The sequence below is a fragment of the Bos indicus genome, chromosome 1 (genome assembly GCF_029378745.1).
Source record: "Bos indicus isolate NIAB-ARS_2022 breed Sahiwal x Tharparkar chromosome 1, NIAB-ARS_B.indTharparkar_mat_pri_1.0, whole genome shotgun sequence".
NCBI classification, from domain to species: Eukaryota; Metazoa; Chordata; class Mammalia; order Artiodactyla; family Bovidae; genus Bos; species Bos indicus.
Window position 1 is genome coordinate 139,130,919 of NC_091760.1, and position 21,312 is coordinate 139,152,230.

At 39.0% G+C, this 21,312-nt stretch overlaps 1 protein-coding gene across 18 annotated transcripts in view; it reads right to left on the bottom strand.

The window, feature by feature from the left end:
• Positions 1-21,312, bottom strand: part of NEK11 (NIMA related kinase 11) — a 274,120-nt gene that overhangs the window by 185,329 nt on the left and 67,479 nt on the right. For 17 of the 18 annotated variants that reach the window (XM_070794905.1, XM_070794932.1, XM_070794884.1 and 14 more), the window contains 3 exons: positions 19,328-19,446; positions 5,310-5,374; positions 4,211-4,337 (listed from right to left, as the gene is read on the bottom strand). In XM_070794905.1, the coding sequence (XP_070651006.1) occupies positions 4,211-4,337; positions 5,310-5,374; positions 19,328-19,446 (311 nt within the window). The remainder of the gene's footprint in view (positions 1-4,210; positions 4,338-5,309; positions 5,375-19,327; positions 19,447-21,312) is intronic. The other variant, XM_070794977.1, reaches the window with a different exon arrangement.

Sequence of the window (21,312 nt, forward strand, 5' to 3'; positions counted from 1 at the left end):
CTTTTCTATATAGTTCTTCTGTGTGTTCTTGCCACCTCTTAATGTCTTCTGCTTCTGGTAGGTCCATCCAATTTCTGCCCTTTATTGTTCCCATTTTTGCATGAAATGTTCCCTTGGTATCTCTAATTTTCTTGAAGAGATCTCTAGTTTTTCCCATTCTACTGTTTTCCTCTATTTCTTTTTTAATTTATTTATTTATTTTTTGGGAGGCTAGTTACTTTACAATATTGCATTGGTTTTGTCATACATTGACATGAATCTGCCATGGGTGTACATGTGTTCTCCATCCTGAACCCCCCCCACCTCCCTCCCTATCCCATCCCTCTGGGTCCTCTATTTCTTTGCATTGATCACCTCAGAAGGCTTTCTTATCTCTCCTTGCTATTCTTTGGAACTTTACATTCAGATGGGCATATCTTTCCTTTCTCCTTTGCCTTTAGCTTCTCTTCTTTTCTCAGCTATTTGTAAGGCCTCCTCAGACAACCATTTTGCCTTTTTGCATTTCTTTTTCTGGGGATTATCTTGATCATTGCCTCTTGTACAAAGTCACGAGTCTCTGTCCACAGTTCTTTAGGCATTCTGTCCACCAAATCTAATCCCTTGAATCTATTTGTCACTTCCACTGTAAAATCATCAGGGATTTGATGTAGGTCATACCTGAAAGGGTGACAATATACAGCCTTGACATACTCTTTTTCCTATTTGGAACCAGTCTGTTGTTCCATGTTCAGTTCTAACTGTTGCTTCCTGACCTGCACATAGGTTTCTCAAGAGGCAGGTCAGGTGGTCTGGTATTCCCATCTCTTTCAGAATTTTTCACAGTTTATTGTGATCCACACAGTCAAAGGCTTTGGCATAGTCAATAAAGCAGAAACAGATGTTTTTCTGGAACTCTCTTGCTTTTTCCATGATCCAGCAGATGTTGGCAATTTGATCTCTGGTTCCTCTGCCTTTTCTAAAACCAGCTTGAACATCTGGAAGTTCACAGTTCACGTACTGCTAAAGACTGGCTTGGAGAATTTTGAGCATTACTTTACTAGTGTGTGAAATTAGTGCAATTGTGCGGTAGTTTGAGCATTCTTCGGCATTGCCTTTCTTTGGGATTGGAATGAAAACTGACCTTTTCCAGTCCTGTGGCCACTGCTGAGTTTTCCAAATTTGCTGGCATATTGAGTGCAGCACTTTCACAGCATCATCTTTCAGGATTTGGAATAGCTCAACTGGAATTCCATCACCTCCACTAGCTATGTTCGTAGTGATGCTTTCTAAGGCCCACTTGACTTCACATTCCAGGATGTCTGGCTCTAGGTGAGTGATCATACCATCATGATTATCTTGGTCATGAGGATCTTTTTTGTACAGTTCTTCTGTGCATTCTTGCCACCTCTTCTTAATATCTTCTGCTTCTGTTAGGTCCACACCATTTCTGTCCTTTATCTGCTTAATTATAGCACCCTTGTTTCTCCTACAAAAACAACCATTCTAACAGCTTCCCTGGTGACTCAGCAGTAAAGAATTTGCCTGCAATGCAGGAGATGTGTGTTCAATCCTGGGTCAGGAAGATCTCCTGCAAAAGGAAATGTCAGCCCATTCCAGTATTCTTGCCTGGAAAATCCCATGGACAGAGAGGCCTAATGGGCTATATAGTCCATGGGGGTTGCAAGAGTTGGACACAATTTAGCAACTAAACTGCTACCACTATCCACAGTTTAAACCAATTTAAAGAGCTAGTCTAGGAACTCAACTCATATATATTTTTCCTGTGGGGGAAAAATCTTCAGCAATAGCTTATACAAATCAGTCATGTTCAAAGTACTGCCCTCAGTGAACCTAATTATAAATAACTGTTCATAAACTTTCGTAACCTCACTTTTAAGAAAGAGACTTCCTGTACTTGATGGCTGTAAATAAATGAATCCCAAAAGGTTTAGGCAGATTGTAAAAGAAGGATAGTGTTACATATGGGCAAACATTAACAAATGAAAATAATAGCATTATAGTAATAACAATTCTTTAAGCATTATAAATAAATATGTACAGTCATTAGCGCTGAATCTAAACACCTGTTAATTATTCATAAGTGTTTCCAATCCTAACAAAATATCCCACAGTAAACAGAGGCTACAAACTGAGATTCAGTGGAAAAATTCTCAACCTCATTCAATCTAAATTTTCTAGGAGTGTCTCCCAAAGATTACTCATCACACTTATACATCCTTCACTATAATTTATAATTCTCTGTTATTCTTTCCACTTTAGGTTTAGCAATAGACATTTCATTACTAGATAAGCCCATTTGATTCAGATACAACCAAGGTAATCAATAAATTCATAATATGGTGGTTATCCTTAGCTAGAATTTGCTGAGTAGTTAGTAATCTTTGCAAGGAGAGCTGACCTTCTCCTACATTTCTATATTTGGGAGGTGTTAGCTTCTTAAAGTTTTGCCTGAGTCAGATATCATTTTTGTAAGATTGCTAAGATATTATAGCAATACTGTCTGATATTCCTATGATTCTTTATACAACATGAGGAGCAGTTTTTTTCGAAAAAAGTTTAATGGAGTCACAACTGAGACAAAAGTGGGTTCCATAGCCTCGGTTTTCTAGTGACATCCATCTGATTTGGCAAGCAAATATAGATTCTTGTCGCAAGGAATCAAAAATTACATACAGTTTTCCTGCTATAAGTAATTCTAAAGACTTAAATAATGAGCTGCATAAAACAAATCTATTCTCCACTCAAATGACATGATGTAATATCTTCCTGAGATACCATGTAACTATAATCATGAATAAATTTTATATTTGTCTATTTTTAACTGACCATAATAATAATAAATGTGAAGAGAAATTTAGATATGTATCTTGAATTCATTCCAAAGCTCAATATTGATTTTTCTTTAACTGGAGAAAATTACATCAAAAAGAGCAAGAAAATTTCTCCTGAGGAACAGGAATCCTATCACCTTTGATTTTACACCCTAAGGGCTATTACACAGTCATGGGCAAAGAGATGTTCAATAAAGCAAAATTTTAAAAAATTCATTCATAACATATCTTTGTGGGTTTTTATCTGGTTTTGGTTTTTGGAGGGAATCAGGGAAGGAGGTGATTGAGGAAAGATAATAGGTGAATCGGGAAAGACCACCAGGGCAGAAAACAGTTAACAATGAAAAAAAAAAAAAAAAAACACTGAAGAACCTAGAAATGCATAATCTCAAGAGTGACTAAAAGGGCAGGATGGATGGGGATCTGCCCTAGGTAGATCTAACTGTAACAGTGTTCTCTCCCATTTGGGAGAGATAAGAACAAAAAAGGAGTAATAACCCTGATGAAAACCCCAACACATAATCCCTATTGTGCTTACTTTTCCCTACCAGAGAAAAGGTAACTTTCTACTTTATCTTCTTTAGAAGAATGAAGTAGGCACAATCTTTAACACTGCTGATAGCTCTGAACTACTTTAGTTGATTTGCATACAATGATTATTTACTTAATTAACAAGCTCTCAGCTAAATTGTCCTTTCAACCCTTAACAAGTTGAAAATTATATAAGATTCCTCTTCAAAGGAAAGGAAATTTTCCCAAATAGGATCTATTGCTAACAACAGAATACAATTTTCCACTTGGTTTCTTGTACTGAGATTTAATCTGGTTCCATGATGAGGAAGGAGAAATTCTTTTGGAACAGAGCTCAAAGAAATCTCAGATGTAGCTATCACTGAAAACCCAGAATTTTTAAAATTTAAGTATCCTTAAAGCTAATACTTTTAGTAAATATTCTTAAAGGCAATAAGAAGACAAAAAATAAAAGAAAGCTACATATTCCCCACAGAGGTGGAAGTTAACCTTAAAAAAAATAAATAAAGCAGAGTGATTAGAATTACAAATGCTTTATGTAATAGGCTAGCAGAAATGTATCAAAAGTTAATGTTTATGATACATCAGGAACTTTCCCTTGTGGTTCAAGAAGAAAAAATCTAAGTCAACCAGTTAATCTATGAATAAAGAGAATTTTTGAAATCAATTTAATGAATATATCACATTTCCAACCTAAAAGATCTTCTTTACACTATTCACAGAATAGCTAACATTTAAAACGGACAAATGAGTGGATGTAGTTAAGTAAATGAGCCTAAAAACAAAATGCACTGTATCTCAAGGTAGCAAAATGAATAAGGCGCCTGGAATGGCCCATGCCCACTCACCAGATATCCGACTTTGTGTCGTAGCCTTGATGTTTCAGAGCCTCCGGGCTCATATAATGGGGAGTTCCAGTTAAAGTGGTGGCTAGATCACAGGATCCCATTAGGAGTCGAGAAACTCCAAAATCCCCTTGAAATAATAATTAACTTCTATGAATACTTAAAACATGAAAACCAGTACTGTACTGGAAATTAACAACAGTGTGTCTAATTTGACAATTTTAATACACAATTATTCATACCATGTTGAAGAAAAAGTTATACATTTTAAATTATATAATATTGGTGAAAAGCTTTAAAAATAAAAGCCTTGTAGGAGAAAGAAGAGTTTGATGATAGGAAAGTGAATTATGTAAGCTAAAACTGCTTTTTTTTCCTGGTATTAGGGAAAACCAACAACTTGAAACAAAAAGATATTTCAAGTCTGAGTAACAACAAACAGAATGATTCTGGAAGCACTGAATATATGATCTGCAATTTTATCTGAGTGAGGGGGGAATTTGTTCTTCATTTACAATAAAGAAAATTTAAATAAAAAACCTGAGACTTTTCAAGAACATGACTATAAAAACTTGAATCCACCAGTTTCAGTATAATTGCTTAATTTGTCTATGGTTTTATGTCTTCCCCTCTAAGAACATCTTACGTGAAGATCAAACAATTCTGTAACTGTTAGGAGTATAGATACAGTTCTAAAGGAGAACTCGCTATATCAACACTTTAATAATCTGTGATAACTCCTAATTGCTTATGATAAAATAAATGTGGGAGTAGGAAAACTATAGTAATCAAACTAGTAAAACAAGTCTAATCATTTGTTAATGGTTAGTGCTTGGCATGGAATAGGAACTCAAAAGACATTTGTTGGATCTACTAATAAATAGCAAATGTTTTATACCTCAGTTTCTATCAGATAATCAGAAACAATTGGTCTTTTTGCTGTTGTTGTTGTTGGGCACAACCAATAAAGCACAAAAATTTAAGAAGTTTGAATAAACCAATGATTATTCTACTACTTTTAGTTACTTTATATTTTAATTTGATAGATAATAATAAAATCTAGAATGCACTCTTTCATGGCATACATATTTTAAAATCTTACCAATTTTAAGTTTATTATTTTTCAGAAATATATTCTTTGATTTCAAATCTCGATGAAGTATCTTCCTACAGAAGGAATAAAAGGATATTCAAATTAATGCAAATATAAAATTTTAAAATCCAAATATAAGTAACATATATGAATGAATGTGAAGTAATTCACACATAAATATACATTCCCCAGAGATATATCTTTCAATGTTTGAAAGCTTCAAAGCCACAACATTGTTTAATCTCACTGAGAAAATCAGTTTCAAAACAGATACAGGGAAACATGTAGCTGAAAGAAGTGTGATGTACTTCCAACTATTTCAATAGGCCAGATTTTATCATGCTTTTATACCCAGTTCACAGAGCAGTTATCACAAAGCTTTACAATCTATTATATACCATATATAATGTATTACATGGTATATATGCATAATATATATATTAAATATTATAATCCAATTGTTCACATTTTATATACACGTGGGAAAAATGTTGATGATGGTATTTAATAATAGATAACATTTAAGTAAACAAGAAATGTAAATTATGTCAGTGAAAATTTCATTTCTGAAATTACGAAAACTAGACAACTAGAAAACCTTTGTCTAAAAAAACACCTAAAAATGCTGAGTAAAGTATATGAGTGTCTTCATATATAAACAGCTGAGTCCACAAGAAAATGAGGCAAATCCTTGGGGATTAAGCAGAAATAAAACTGAAAATCAGAGGGAGCAATAGGTGCTAATTTCTTAGCAGCCCAAGGAACTCAGAACCCACAGAAGCCAAGACCTTGAGCCCATGTAATGTGGAGAGTTGGAACTAATAGAAACGTATAAAGTCAGAATCCCATATATGGTCCATATCTTAAGAGAAAATATAATTCAAGAAACACTCATTCACAAGTAAACAAAATCATAAGCTTATCTCTACAGATCTGAACTTTGAGAGGAGGAAAAAAAATATCTCCCTTCATATTTTTTAACCATGTGTCTGCTCACTTACATTTGGAATTCAAATATGCTCTATGGCTCTATGGCTTTAGGACATCCCAACCCAAGAAATTAACATAAAAGTTGGTTCTCTGCTGTTAATAATCTCCTAGGGCATCTGGCAGAAGCAAATGCAAACTGAGTCAGCAGATAATATATAATAAAATTAAACCCCTGAGAAATTTCAGATAACTTAATAGGATACAAACTATAAAATGAATGTATTTCAAATGATTAAAACTAAAGAATAGAAAACATGAAACAGAAACAGAATACTATCCAAAAAAAGAGATGATGCTGATTTGAAAAACAACCAAATAGAATATCTAGGCAGAAAATGTGATCATGACATAAAAACTCAAGACTGAGACCTCAGCTTTCAACTGTGATGGGATTCCCTGTTGGCTCAGATGGTAAAGCGTCTGCTTGCAATGTGGGAGACTGGGGTTCGATCTCTGGGTCAGGAAGGTCCCCTGGAGAAGGAAATGGCAACCCACTCCAGTACTCTTGCCTGGAAGATCCCATGGATGGAGAAGCCTAGCAGGCTACAGTTCATGAGGTCGCAAAGAGTCAGACACGACTGAGCAACTAACACACTTTCAACTGTGATGAAGTAAGTTTATACCACACTAAATCACCCACCTTCAACAGTTGTACAGAGGACACTGTAAAATTTAAACAATGTAAAGTGTGAGTAAGTTTTTTAAAACAACTCTCTGAAGATATCAGAGATCAGTCAAGGTGAACAAAGGTAGGCAGCACTTGAGGGCCCAGAACCTAAAACAAGGGAGATACATGGAGGTGAGCACTTCCCACAGCATTTTCCTCTGGGGCACGGGCAGAAGCAGAGTGTTGTGGCCAGAGCTTGCAACAGTTTCACTGGGTTTGGAAAACAAAATCCTAGAGCTACAAAGGCAGCCAGGACTCAAGGAGTACATTCTCCAGAGAAAACGGAACAAAAGAAAAGTAAGTCTGACATTCTGAATGGGTTTTAACCTAAGGCACTTGCTGAATCCTAAGAAGCTCAGGGGCAAGACATTTAGGAGAAAGTAGCTGCTAAGAGGCAGAGCTTTCAGCAGATTCACAAAGCTGAAGAGGGGTCTAGGTAAACAACTAAAGTCTTCAGCTGAATACCCTGAATACTGGAAATAAAAGCAAACGAAACAGACCAGTCCTCAGAAACCTAGCCTTAAATATCTCAGTCCTAAATGTATTAAGGTGATCTGCAACTACTATCAGCCAGAAAAAAAATCATATCCTCTTGAGAGGAACATAATATCACCCAACATGTCTGCACTATTTTACATATATTGATTGTCCAGTATTCCCTCAAAAATGACCAGATAAGCCAAGAGACAAGACCAAACCAAAAACAAACAACAACAAAAAGAAACAAATCCATATGTGATCCACCTATTGGAATTGTTGGACATGGATTTTAAAGTAACTATGATATGTTCAAGTAAATAAATGACACAATGACAGAACTAGATTCTATAAAGAGTTGAATGTCAATTTTAAGACTGAAACAAATATAATTACCAAAATTAAGAATTCAGTACATATGTACGAAAAAAGATAAGAAATAGCAAAAAAGATTTAGAAACTGGAATAATGGTTAGTGAAAAATGCAGTTCAAGTATTGAAAAGGTGATCATGCAACCACCTCCAAAGGACTTAGGCCAGCATGCCATGCCTTCCCAGGAGGGCTGCTGTCAGTGTCCCTGACCCCGCAGCAGGCCACTGTTGACCCACGCCTCTGCCAGAGACTCCAAAAACACTCACAGGAGAGGATGAGGGCACATCCTGCTACTACACCATCTTTGGAAAGGTGGAGATTTCTGACAAAATGTGGTCCCCTTGAGAAGGAAATGGCAAACCACTTCAGCCTTCTTTCCTTGAGAACCCTATGAACAGTATGAAAAGGCAAAAAGATATGAGACTGACAGGTGAACTTCCTAGGTCAGTAGATGTCCAATATGCTACTGGGGAAGAGCAAAGAAACAGCTACAGAAGGAATGAAGAGGCTGAACCAAAGAGGAAATGACACCCAGTTGTGGATGTATCTGGTGGTGAATGTAAAATCCCATGCTGTAAAGTACAATATTGCATAGGACTGGAATGTTAGGTCCATGAATCAACGTAAATTGGAAGTGGTCAATCAGGCCCAGTGTCAACCACCCCAAGAGTGAACGTGAGATATTAGCAATCAATGAACTAAAATGGATGGAAATATGCAAATTTAATTCACATGACCATTATATCTATTACTAAGATATAAGTAATAAGATCTACTATTAAGATATGTCTAAGGCAAGAATCCCTTAGACAAAATGGAGTAGCCCTCTTGTCAACAAAAAGAGCCTAAAATGTAGTACTTGGGTGCAGTCTCAAAAACAACAGAATGATCTTGGTTCATTGCCCAGGCAAACCATTCAGTGTCACAGTAATCCAAGATATGGCCCAGCCACTGAGGCCGAGAAGATGATGTTGAACGGTTCTATGAAAACCTACAAGACCTTCTAGAACTAACACCAAAAAAAAGAAGCCCTTTTCATCACAGGGGACTGGAATGCAACAGTGGGAAGTCAAGAAATAACTGGGGTAACAAGTTTGACCTTGGAGTAAAAAACAAAGCAGGGCAAAGGCTAACAGAGTTTTGCCAAGAGAATGCACTGGTCATAGCAAACACCCTCTTCCAACAACACAAGAGAAGACTACACATGGACATCACCAGATAATCAATACTGAAATCAGATTGATCATACTCTTTGCAGCCAAAGATGGAGAAGCTCTATACAGTCAGGAAAAAACAAGACCAGGAGCTGACTGTGGCTCAGATCATGAACTCTTTATTGCCAAACTCAGACTTAAATTGAAGAAAGTAAAACCACTAGGCCATTCAGGTATGACCTACAACAAACCCCTTATGATTAGATAGTGGAAGTGAGAAATGGATTCAAGGGATTAGATCTATAGACAGAGTGCCTGAAGAACTATGGGTGGAGGTTCATAACATTGTACAAGAGACAGTGATCAAAATCATCCCCAAGAAAAAAAGAACTGCAAAAAGGCAACATGGTTGTCTGAGGAAGCCTTACAAATAGTTGAGGAAAAGAAGAGAAGTGAAAAGCAAAGGAGAAAAGGAAAGAAATATCCAACTGAATGCAGAATTCCAAAGAACAGCAAGAAGAGATAAGAAAGCCTTCCAAAGTGAAAAATGTAAAGAAAGAGAAAAAAAAAAAAAAAACAGAATGGGAAAGACTAGAGATCTCTTCAAAAAATTAGGGATACCAAGGAAACATTTCATGCAAAGATGGGCACAATAAAGGACAGAAACAGCAAGGACCTAACAGAAGCAGAAGATACTAAGAAGAGGTGGCAAGAATACACAGAACTATACAAAAAAGGTCTTAATGACCCAGAAGACCATGATGGTGTGATCACTCACCTAGCATCAGACATCCTGGAGTGCAAAGTCAAGTGGGCCCCAGGAAGCATCACTATAGACAAAGCTAGTGGAGGTGATGGAATTCCAGTTGAGTTCTTTCAAATCCTAAAAGATGATGCTGTTTAAGTCCTGTACTCAATATGCTAGCATTTTTGGAAAACTCAGCAGTAGCCACAGAACTGGAAAAGGCCAGGTTTCCTTTCAATCTTAAAGAAAGGTAATGCCAAAAAATGTTCAAACCACAGCACAATTGCACTCATTTCACATGCTAGCAAGGTAAGGCTCAAAATCCTACAAGTTAGGCTTCAGCAGTACTTGAACAAAGAATTTCCAGATGCACAAGCTGAGTTTAGAAAAGGCAGAGGAACCAGAGACCAAATTGCCAACATCTAGTGGATCATAGAAAAAAGTAAGAGAATTCCAGAAAAACATCTACTGCTGCTGAATTGACTATGCTAAAGCCTTTGATGTGTGGCTCACAAAAAACTGTGGAAAATTCTTCAAGAACTGGGAATACCAGACTACATTACCTGCCTCTTGACAAATCTGTATGCAGCTCAAGAAGCAACAGTTAGAACCCAACATGGAACAATGGACTGGTTCCAAATTGGGAAAGGAGCACATCAAGGCTGTGTATTGTCATTCTGCCTATATAACTTCTAGGCAGAGTTCATCATGTGAAATGCTGGGCTGGAGGAAGCACAAGCTGGAATCAAGATTGTCGGGAGAAATATCAGTGACCTCAGATATGCAGATCACACCACCCTTATGGGAGACAGTGAAGAGGAACTAAAGAGCCTCTTGATGAAAGTAAAAAATGAGAGTGAAAAAGTTGGGTTAAAACTCAACATTCAAAAAACTAACAACATGGCATCCGGTTTCATCACTTCATGGCAAACAGATGGGGAAACAATGGCAACAGTGACAGACTTTATTTTCTTGGGCTCCCAAATCACTGCGGATGGTGATTGCAGCCATGAAATTAAAAGGTGCTTGTTCCCTGGAAGAAAAGCTATGACCAGCCTAGACAGCCTATTAAAAAGTAGAGACATTACTTTGCCAACAAAGGTCCATATTGTCAAGCTATGGTTTTTCCAGTAGTCATGTACAGATGTGAGAGTTGGACCATAAAGACCGAGGGTCGAAGAATTGATGTTTTCGAACTATAGTGCTGGAGAAAACTCTTGAGAGTCCTTTGGACTGCAAGGCAATCTAACCAATCAATAATAAAGGAAATCAATCTTCAGTATTCATTGGAAGGACTGATGCTGAGGCTGAAGCTCCAATACTTTGGCCACCTGATATTAAGAGCAAACTCATTGGAAAAGACCATAATGCTGGGAAAGATTGAAGAGAGGAGAAGGAAATAACAGAGAATAAGACGGTTGCATGGCATCACTCTGAGCAAACTCCAGGAGATAGTGAAGGACAGGAAGTGAAATGCTGCAGTCCTTGGCGTCACAGAGAGTCAGACACAAGTTTGCAACTGAAGAACAACAAAATTGAAAAATAATATTGATACTTAGACTAGGAAAGTAGGTGATGAGTTTTAGATATAACACAGTAACAGCTACCACATATATAAAAACGTAAATAAGAAAATCACCACCAGGTATTTTATGAACAAGACAAACATTATGTTGGAAAGCAGTTATGGGAAGTAACTGGCTGGAGCTGTTGTAACAGAGCAATTATTTCTATGCAACAAACCAGATATCAAGCTACTTGACTAAGGTTTTCTTAAGTATAATTTATTGACTTTGTGGTTACAGTAAGCAAAAATAAATCCAGAAAAAAAGTCCTGTCATGTACTTCGTTAGTATCCTTTCCTTTGAAGTATATAGAAATCAAATCCAAGAAATGACAAGGTGACTAGCAATTCAAGCAGCTGATATAAAATCTTTCTTCTAAAGATAGCTTTCAAATAGCTCTCCACATATGTCCCTGTCATTTCTATGTTTCATGATTCCCAAGAGATTTAAGTGCCCTGATTAAGACTGGATGACAGTGGTGATCAAATCCATGGTTGAGCTTTTGCCTCCATCAGGCTATTCTCCATACACAGCCTCCAGGACCACGGCAGTGTGAGGTCTGTGGAGGCAGCTACAGCAGGGGTTTTCTCAGGCCCTGAGCCAGAGTAGGACTGTGGAGATGGTATGGACAGTTCAGTTTTCATTTCCCCTTAAGTCCTTATCTGAGTAGTTTCTGAAAATTTAGCTCCGCCCTACAGACCTGTGTTTATCTGACAGGGTCTAAGGGTGGCCTGCAGATTCTTCTTGCCAAAGGTGCTGGCATAAGCAATGGCTCTGTGGTGATACGTGGACCAGGCAACCCCTGTTGCTGGTCTCTGCCACATGGCCACTGTCCTAGATACTGAGGCTCACGCCTGGCTTCCTCATCAGTGTCCTGGGCACCCAGGACCATGAAGAGCCTCTATGTTGTAAGCCAGGGGTGATGTCAGGTCCTTCTCGAATGCAGCTACAAAGCAGGAGTTGCTGACACCTGGCAATGGAGTGGGGTCTCCTTGGAAAAAGTGACCTAAGGACATCCTCAAGAAGTGGGAGGATGAAAGAAAGATTCCTGCCAAAAGAAAGCAGGAATCCTCCACAGCACCACACACACAACTTCTCTCTACTTTCCCATCTCTAGACCTGGGGAAGCATGCCTCCATCCCCCGTCACATTTACTGACCTGGATTCCCAAGTAGGTCCTTCCCCTAGGAGCCTCACTATGTTAAAAATTAATTCCTCACACGATCTTTTGGGAAACAACCATTCGGGCTTCCCAGATGGTGCTAGTGGTAGAGTATCCGCCTGCTAATACAGGAGACATAGGAGACACAGGTTCGATCTCTGGGTCAGGAAGATCCCCTGGAGAAGGGCATGGCAACCCACTCCAGTATTCTTGCCTGGAGAACCCCATAGACAGAGGAACCTGGCAGGCTACAGGCTGTAGGGTCGCAAAGAGCTGGACACGACTGAAGCAACTTGGCATGCACCAAGCTCACTGGGGAAAGGTGTGAGCTGCTAGGTGAGGAGGCACTCATCTTACAGAAAGTGCCCCAAGCTTGTTCTCCCCTCCACTGTGAAAGCAAAAGCGATGTCAGCAAATGAGTTCTCTTCAGAGAGGCTGCTCTGTACTTCATCTTAGAAAATCTAGGCTAATTGAACAGAATCCGCTTCGATAGAAATGAGTTGGGGTGGGGGGAATTTGTTTTGTTTTGTGGTTTCTGTGTTATCTCTGGGGGCAAAAAAGGAGAAGCAAGACATTGTCTCTGTCCCCCAAGGATTTCCTTCATGCCCAGTTCTGCTGTGGTATCCAGAGAAGATGATATTTCAAAGACTGGCCATTTAATTGAACCAAAGAGAAGAAAGGCTTTGAGTGCCTCATATACTGGTCCAGCTTATGGAGCATTGTGGGAGTTGGTGACAAGCCTCACAGGATACAAACACCTTTAACAAACTTGGAGCTGTCTATGTGCCAGAGGTTCAGGCCCAGGGGGAGGAAGGAGTTTTAGTGCTACATTCTCAAGATAGCTTTCAGTGAACTGTGAATATTTTCAGCTTTTAATATCATTATAAGTGTGTATGCCATATGCCATAGATTTAGAATATTACAAATGTATAAATAAACCAAATTAAATTAAGCACAGGAAAGCTCCAAAGGAGTAAACAAAACCTTCATTTCTTCTGTAACCTCATTCTTCCTAGTTTTTCTAGGGTCTTCTTTATATCTTCTGCCCCTGCACTGTATTAGTCAGAGTTCTCCAGAGAAACAGAACCAACAGAAGATATAGATATGGATATAATACAAATGGAGATTTATTACAAGGAACTGGCTCATGCAAAGATGGAGGCTGAGAAGTCCCAAGATTTGCTGTCAACAGGCTGAAGACCCAGGAAGTTGTTCAGTCACTAAGTCATGTCCAATTCTCTGCATGGACTGCAGCATTCCAGGCTTCCCTGTCCTTCACCATCTCCCAGAGTTTGCTCAAACTCATGTCCATTGAGTTGGTGATGTCATCCAACCAGCTCATCCTCTGTTGCCCCCTTCTCCTCCTTCCTTCCATCTTTCCCAGGATCAGATTAGTTCAATGAGTCAGCTCTTCACATCAGGTGGCCAAAGTACTGGAGCTTCAGCTTCAGCACCAGTCCTTCCAATGAATATTCAGGGTTGATTTCCTTAGGATTGACTGGTTTGATCTCCTCACAGTCCAAGAGACTCTCAAGAGTCTTCTCCAACACCACAGTTCAAAAGCATCAGTTCTTCAGTCTCAGCGTTCTATATGGTCCAACTTTCAAAGTCATACATAACTACTGGAAAAACCACAGCTTTGAGTATATGGACCTTTGTTCGCAAAGTGATGTCTCTGCTTTTTAATATACTGTCTAGGTTTGTCCTAGTTTTTCTTCCAAAGAGCAAGTGTCTTTTAATTTCATGGCTGAAGTCACTGTCCACAGTGATTTTGGAGCCCAAGAAAATAAAATATGCCACTGTTTCCATTTTTTCCCCATCTATTTGCCATGAAGTGATGGAACTGGATGCCATGATCTTAGTTTTTTGAATGTTTTAAGCTAGATTTTTCACTCTCCTTTCACCTTCATTCAGAGGCTCTTTAGTTCCTCTTCACTTTCTGCCATTAGAGTGGTATCATCTGAGGCTGTTGATATTTCTCCTGGCAGTCTTGATTCCAGCTTGTGATTCATTCAGCCTAGCATTTTGCATGATGGTTGATTCCAATATCCTCCTATCAATGGTTGTTCAGCAGATAGTTGTGATTTTCATATTCTCAAAGGAGAAGATGAGCACATATTTTTCTACTCCACCATCTTTTTTGCTTGATGAAGACCCAGGAAAGCTGATAGTCTAATTCAGTCCTAGTCTGAAGACCTGAGACAAGGTGAGTCAATGAACTAAGTCTCTCAACCGAAGGGCAGAAGACAGGGTGAGACATCCCAGCTCCTCAATGAGGCAGGAAAATGGGAGCAAATTCCTTCTTTCTCTGCATTTCGTCTGTTTGGACTTTCAAGGGACTGGATATGTCCAACCACACTGGAGAGGACAGTCTACAGATTCCACCAACTCAAATGCTAATCCCATCTGGAAACTGCCTTACAGACACACCCAGAAGCAATGTTTAATCTGGGCATCTCACAGCCCTCCCAAACTGACACATAAAATTAACCATCACATGCACTAAAGTAATTCTCAAGGCACTGGCAACAGAGGAACCTAATTTATCTTCTTCTTTGTTCCAAAGTAATCTTCTGAAATTATTTGTAAGCAGAATTTTCAAAATACGTTTGAATATGTGCTCTAGACCATAAGAGGGAAAGGCTGGAATAATGCTTGTAAATAAATCTTTTATTGGTTATAGTTGAAAGATTTAAGTAGAAGGTTGAGGGAAACATTGTGATAGGCTGTATTCTTGTTCCCAAATATTTGCACCTCTTGTGCCTGGCAGTGAGTGTCCCCCTTGGGAGGAACAGGCACCTCCACTGGACTTGGTTGTTTGACTTGCTTGGATCCATGGCATGCAAACAGATCAGGCAAATATCAAGTCTGAGCAGAGTCTTAAAGAACCACTGAGTGTTTCCCGTAACTTTCTTGCTTTTTCTCTGCCAACAGAAAGCATGAGCTGCTCCTTCAGTGTAGACAGTGAGACAGGAAGACTTAAAGTGGATCTGCAGCTGCCAATAGGCAACAAAAGCAAGAACTGACTGTCCTAAGTCACTGAGGTTAGGGTTTTGTGTTAACATAACATAAGGAAGGAGTTTCAGGGCTATACCTTCAAGGTAGCTTTGAATGAACTGTGAATACTCACACGTCATTATTCATGTGTCCATGCCATGTGCTAAAAGAATCATTCTTTTGGGTTTAAATTGTTTTTAATTTTTTTTTTTGTTTTTAATTTTTGTCAGCTTGATTACTATGTGTCTTGATGTGTTCCTCCTTGGGTTTATCTTGCCTGGGAGTCTCTGTGTTTCTGGACTTGATTGACTATTTTCTTTCCCATGTTTGGGACGTTTTCAGCTATTATCTCTTCAAATATTTTTCAGGTCCATTCTCTCTTTCTTCTCCTTCTGGGACCCCTATAATACAAATGTTGGTAGATTTAATGTTGTCCCAGAGGTCTCTTAGGCTGTCTTCATTTTTTTTTTTTTTTCATTCTTTTTCTATATTCTGTTCTGTGGCAATGATTTCCACCATTCTGTCCTCCAGGTCATTTGTTTTTTCTTCTGCCTCAATTATCCTGCTATTGATTCCTTCTAGCATATTATTCATCTCTGTTTGCTCTTTAGTTCTTCTAGGTCATTGGCAAACATTTCTTGCATCTTCTCTATTGTTTCCTGAGATCCTGGATCATCTGCACTACCATTATTCTGAATTCTTTAGTTGTTTTTCTGGGGTTTTATGTTATGCCTGCATCTGGGACATAACTTTCTGCTTTCTCATCCTGATTAACTTTCTGTAATGTGGTATTTTTTCTAGCTGCTGTGGGATTGTGGTTCTTCTTGCTGCTTCTGTCTGCCCTCTGATTTGTCATTGTTTAGTCACTCAATTGTGTCTGACTCTTTGCAGCCCAACAGACCTCAGCACACCAGCTTTCTCTGTCCTTCACCATCTCCCAAAGCTTGCTCAAACTCATGTCCATCAAGTCGGTGATGCTGTCCAACCATCTTACCCTTTGTTGCCCCCTTCTCCTTCTGCCTTTCATCTTTTCCAGCATCAGGGTCTTTTCCAATGAGTCAGGTCTTTTCCAATGAGTTGTGTCTTTGCATCAGGTGGCCAAAGTATTGGAGCTTCAGCTTCAGCATCAGTCCTTTCAATGAATATTTAGGACTGATTTCCTTTACAATTGACTGGTTTGATCTCCTTGCCATCCAAAGGACTCTCAAGAGTCTTCTCCAGCACCACAGTTTGAAGGCATCAATTCTTTGGCATTCAGCCTTTTTTATTGTCCAGCTCTCACATCCATACATGACTACTAGAAAAACCATAGCTTTGACTATATGGACATTTGTAGGCAAAGTAATGTCTCTGCTCTCATGGAGGAGGCTAAGAGGCTTGTGTAAGCTTCCTGACAGGAGGGACTGGTGATGGAAAAATGGTCTTGCTTTGGTGGGAAAGGTCTTGTTCAGTAAAGCTTTAATCCAGTTATCTGCTGATGGGTGGGGTTACACTCCCTCCCTGGTAGTTGTTTGGCCTGAGGCGACCAAGCCCTGGGGTCTGCAGACTCTTTGGTAGGGCTAATGGCTACCTTCATGAGGGCTTACACCAAAGGGACCTTCAAGGACTGCTGCAGCCAGTGCCCCATCCCTGTGGTATGCCCTTGCCGAGCCACATCTCCACAGGAGACCCTCCAACACTAGTAGGTGGCTTTGGTTCAGTCTCCTGTGGGGTCACTGCTCCTTTCCTCTGGGTCTTGGTGCATGCAAGATTTTGTTGTGCCCTCCAAGGCTGGAGTCTCTATTTCCCCCAGTCCTGTGGAAGTCCTGTAATCAAATCCCACTGGCCTTCAAGGTCAGTCCCTTTGTTAGACCCCCAGGCTGTGAAGCCTGACATGGAATTCAGAACCTTCACAATAGTGGGAGGAGTGCTTTGGCATTATTGTTCTCCAGTTTGTGGGTCATCCACTCAGTGGGTATAGGATTTGATTTTATCATGATTGCCATCACCTGGCTGTGGCTTCCTGTTTGTCTTTGGATGTGTAATATCTTTTTTTGCTGGGTTCCAGCATTCTCTTGTATATGGTTGTTCAACATCTAGTTGTGATTTTGGTGCTCTTGCAGGAGGAGATAAGTCCATATCCTTCTACTCTGCCATCTTGAACCAGAAGAAGTTAGGCTTTATTTTTTTGTTTTATTATTTTGTTGTTTAGTCACTAAGTCGTGTCCAACTCTTTTGCAACCCCATGGACTATAGCCTACCAGGCTCCTCTGTCCATGGGGTTTCCCAGGCAAGAATGGGTTGTCATTTCCTTCTCCAGAGAATCTTCCCAACTCTTAATATCATTTAATAAGTGAATCAATAAATTTAAGTATAAAATTGAAATTTCTCCATCTGTAGAGAAAAACTTTGCAATAACTGGTTAGAAAAAAAATAATGAAAGACGTATCATTTATTATCTGAATCAAAAATTATGGTATTTCAGATCTATATATCCATAAATACCCAAATATTTAGCCTTATTTAATGACTTTCTTAGAATGCTGAAGGATTCAAAACAAATTTAAATCCTCTCTTTAAAGGATTATTTTAAACTCATTTATTTTAACTACTACTTAGCCAACCCAAAATACATCAAAAATGTTTGGGTTCCTAAATCAACCAGATTTCACTTTTGTATTTTGTACACTGAACATCAAAGTTGGCATCTTTATAGGTGCTGTTTTCCCTATGTCTAAGTTAACAAACATGCCAAGGAATAGTAGAGAAAATAAAAGGAATACAAATATAACTGTATGTACACAGAAGTCTTATATTCAGCAGTTTTGGTGGTTTATTAAAAGATTGTTTCATATTCTTTTATCATTGTCTCTTAGGATAGTTTGACACCATTCAAAAGATTGTTGTGAATTGTCAATAGAGTCAGTGGCTGTCTTATCAAGCATGTGTTTCAGAAGATATAGATAATCAGCAGAAGAAGGAGCACCAAATAATTAATTACTTTTTATGCCATCAGAAAGCACAGATGACACATTTAAACTATTTGACATTCATGGATTTCCAGGCCTTGGTGTACCCTACAAACTTCCACTTCTGTTTAAGAAGACTGTTACCATTCCTAAGTTGAAAGCTAACATGGATCCCTCAAAGCATCTACTTCTATTTGTCTATGTATGTTCATCTTTTCAAATGCATTCTTATCATATTATGGGTCTATAAAACATTTAACATCTAAAACATCTTGCTTTTGACCTGTAGGAAAAATAGTATAACATTAAAAAAAAAATTGAGGCCAATATTGCAAAGGTAAATTATAAATAGTTGAACCCATATAGCCTACTTTGACTGTCTTTATCAGATACTTAATGTCAAAACTGACTTTTGGTCTGAACATATATCTTCTGCCTTAATTCCTTAGCTCATCTCGTGAGTGAGCACATTTAGATGTGCACTGACACACTCCAAAGTAACCCCACAATCTATATGCAGCATGCTAGGGTATTCACAGCTCAAGCCTGCTGGAAGATGTAATAAATTGTAATAAATGTATAAATAAAAATAGTATGCTAAAGGTACCAAAGAAATGCTTATGGCTCACAGGATAGGATCAGATATAGAGAAATATGTTTAGTACAAGTTTCTGTTTTGTATTTAAAGTCAGTGCAATTTTTAGAACAACAAAAAAGGTAATCAAGTAAATCCTCTAGGTATAATCATTTGACAGTTTTTTCATAAAAAAAGCACGTATCATAGATGTCTAAGTATAGTCATTTACCTTTGGACTTGCCTCCTTTTCATGGAAGCAAGTTCCATGAAACTTGCTTTCCAAATTTCCCAAACTACCTCCCAAATTTCATTTTTCATGTTCAGACATGACTGTGAAAAAAACCCTGTTGCCTCAGTAACAAATGAACATACCTTTCATGCATGTAGTCAACTCCCAGCAACAGCTGGATAAACCATTCTATTATCTGACTCTCTGGAAAGGTTTTTCCAGCTTCTTTATATTCTTGAATTTTACAGTCCAGATCTCGACCCTGAAACAAAACAGTGTGTGTGTGTATATACATATATTTATGTTTCCATTAAGGGCTTCCCTGGTGGCTCAGAGGTTAAAGCATCTGCCTCCAATGCTGGAGACCTGGGTTTGATTCCTGGGTCGGGAAGATCCCCTGGAGAAGGAAATGGCAACCCACTCCAATATTCTTGCCTGGAGAATCCCATGGACAGAGGAGCCTGGCGGGCTACAGTCCATGGAGTCGCAAAGAGTCGGACACAGCTGAGTGACTTCACTTTCACTTTCAGTTATTAATACTATCACTGCAAGACCTCTCAACTTGGCCAAAAGCTGCCAGCCTCTGGAGCCCTCTTCTTAACTAGGCATCCCCTTTGGTCAAAAAAGACTTCAACAAATGTTAACGTATTTCTAACAGCTCGAAGTCACATTCCTAGGATGACCATAGTCCCCCATAATGTGCCTGTTTGAGAAAACTCAAGGCTGCCAAAAAAAATTGTTCCAGCCACACCTCAAGATGGAGCCCCTGTTCCCTACTCACTGGGGAGGGCAGGAGCCCAACTTCAATAAGTGCCAGCTAGCAAAATCAAATGGTTCGGAGGAACCAACTGCCTTCCCACTTTCTGAGTCATATTTCAGCTCCCTGAATGCTTAGGCCCCCTGCCTGCATTCCCTCCTCTGCCTCCACTCCATTGTTGTTCAGTCACTATGGCATGTCCAACTCTTTGTGACCCTATGGACTGCACCACACCAGACTTCCCTGTCCTTCACTATCTCCCAGAGTTTGCTCAAATTCATGCCCATTGAGTAGGTGATGCCATCCAACCATCTCATCTTTTGCCACCCTCTTCTCTGGCCCTGAATCTTAGGGTCAGCATTAGGGTCTTTTCCAGTGAGTCAGCTCTTTCCATCAGGTCGCCAAAGTACTGGAGCTTCAGCTTCAGCATCAGTCCTTCCAATGAATATTTAGGGTTGTCTGGTTTGATCTCCCTGCAGTCCAAGGGACTCTCAAGAGTCTCCTCTAGCACCACAGTTGAAAAGCATCAGTTCTTCAGCGCTCAGCCTTCTTTATGGTCCAACTTTCAAATTCATATATGACTACTGGAAAACCACAGCTTTGACTATAGGGACCTTTGTCAGCACTGTGTCCATTTTATGTGGACTTTATCCATTCCATTACTCTCCCTTTAAATTGCCTACTCACTTCGTGCACAGCACAGCAGAGCTCAGTTCTTTCTACTCCCATCAGTGTTTACTGAAGAAACTCTGTATTTAGCACTTTGTCTCACGCCAGAACAAAATTCTTCTAAAGGGTATTAGCTTTTATTATATTACCTAAATATTACCTAAAAATTGTTTTTATTATGTTACATTACATATTAATATGTACCCACATAAAACTAGGAATAATTCCCTTATGCTTAGAATTTTACATAACTATAAACCCCCCAGAAAAACATCTATTTCTGTTTTATTGACTATGCCAAAGCCATTGACTGTGTGGATCACAATAAACTGTGGAAAATTCTTAAACAGATGGAAATACCAGACCATCTGACCTGTCTCTTGAGAAACCTATATGCAGGTCAGGAAGCAACAGTTAGAACTGGACATGGAACAACAGACTGGTTCCAAATAGGAAAAGGAGTACGTCAGGGCTGTGTATTGTCACCCTGCTTATTTAACTTATATGCAGAGTACATCATGAGAAACGCTGGGTTGGAAGAAACACAAGCTGGAATCAAGATTGCTGGGAGAAATATCAATAACCTCAGATATGCAGATGACACCACCCTTATGGCAGAAAGGGAAGAGGAACTAAAAAACCTCTTGTTGAAAGTGAAGGAGGAGAGTGGAAAAGTTGGCTTAAAGCTCAACATTCAGAAAA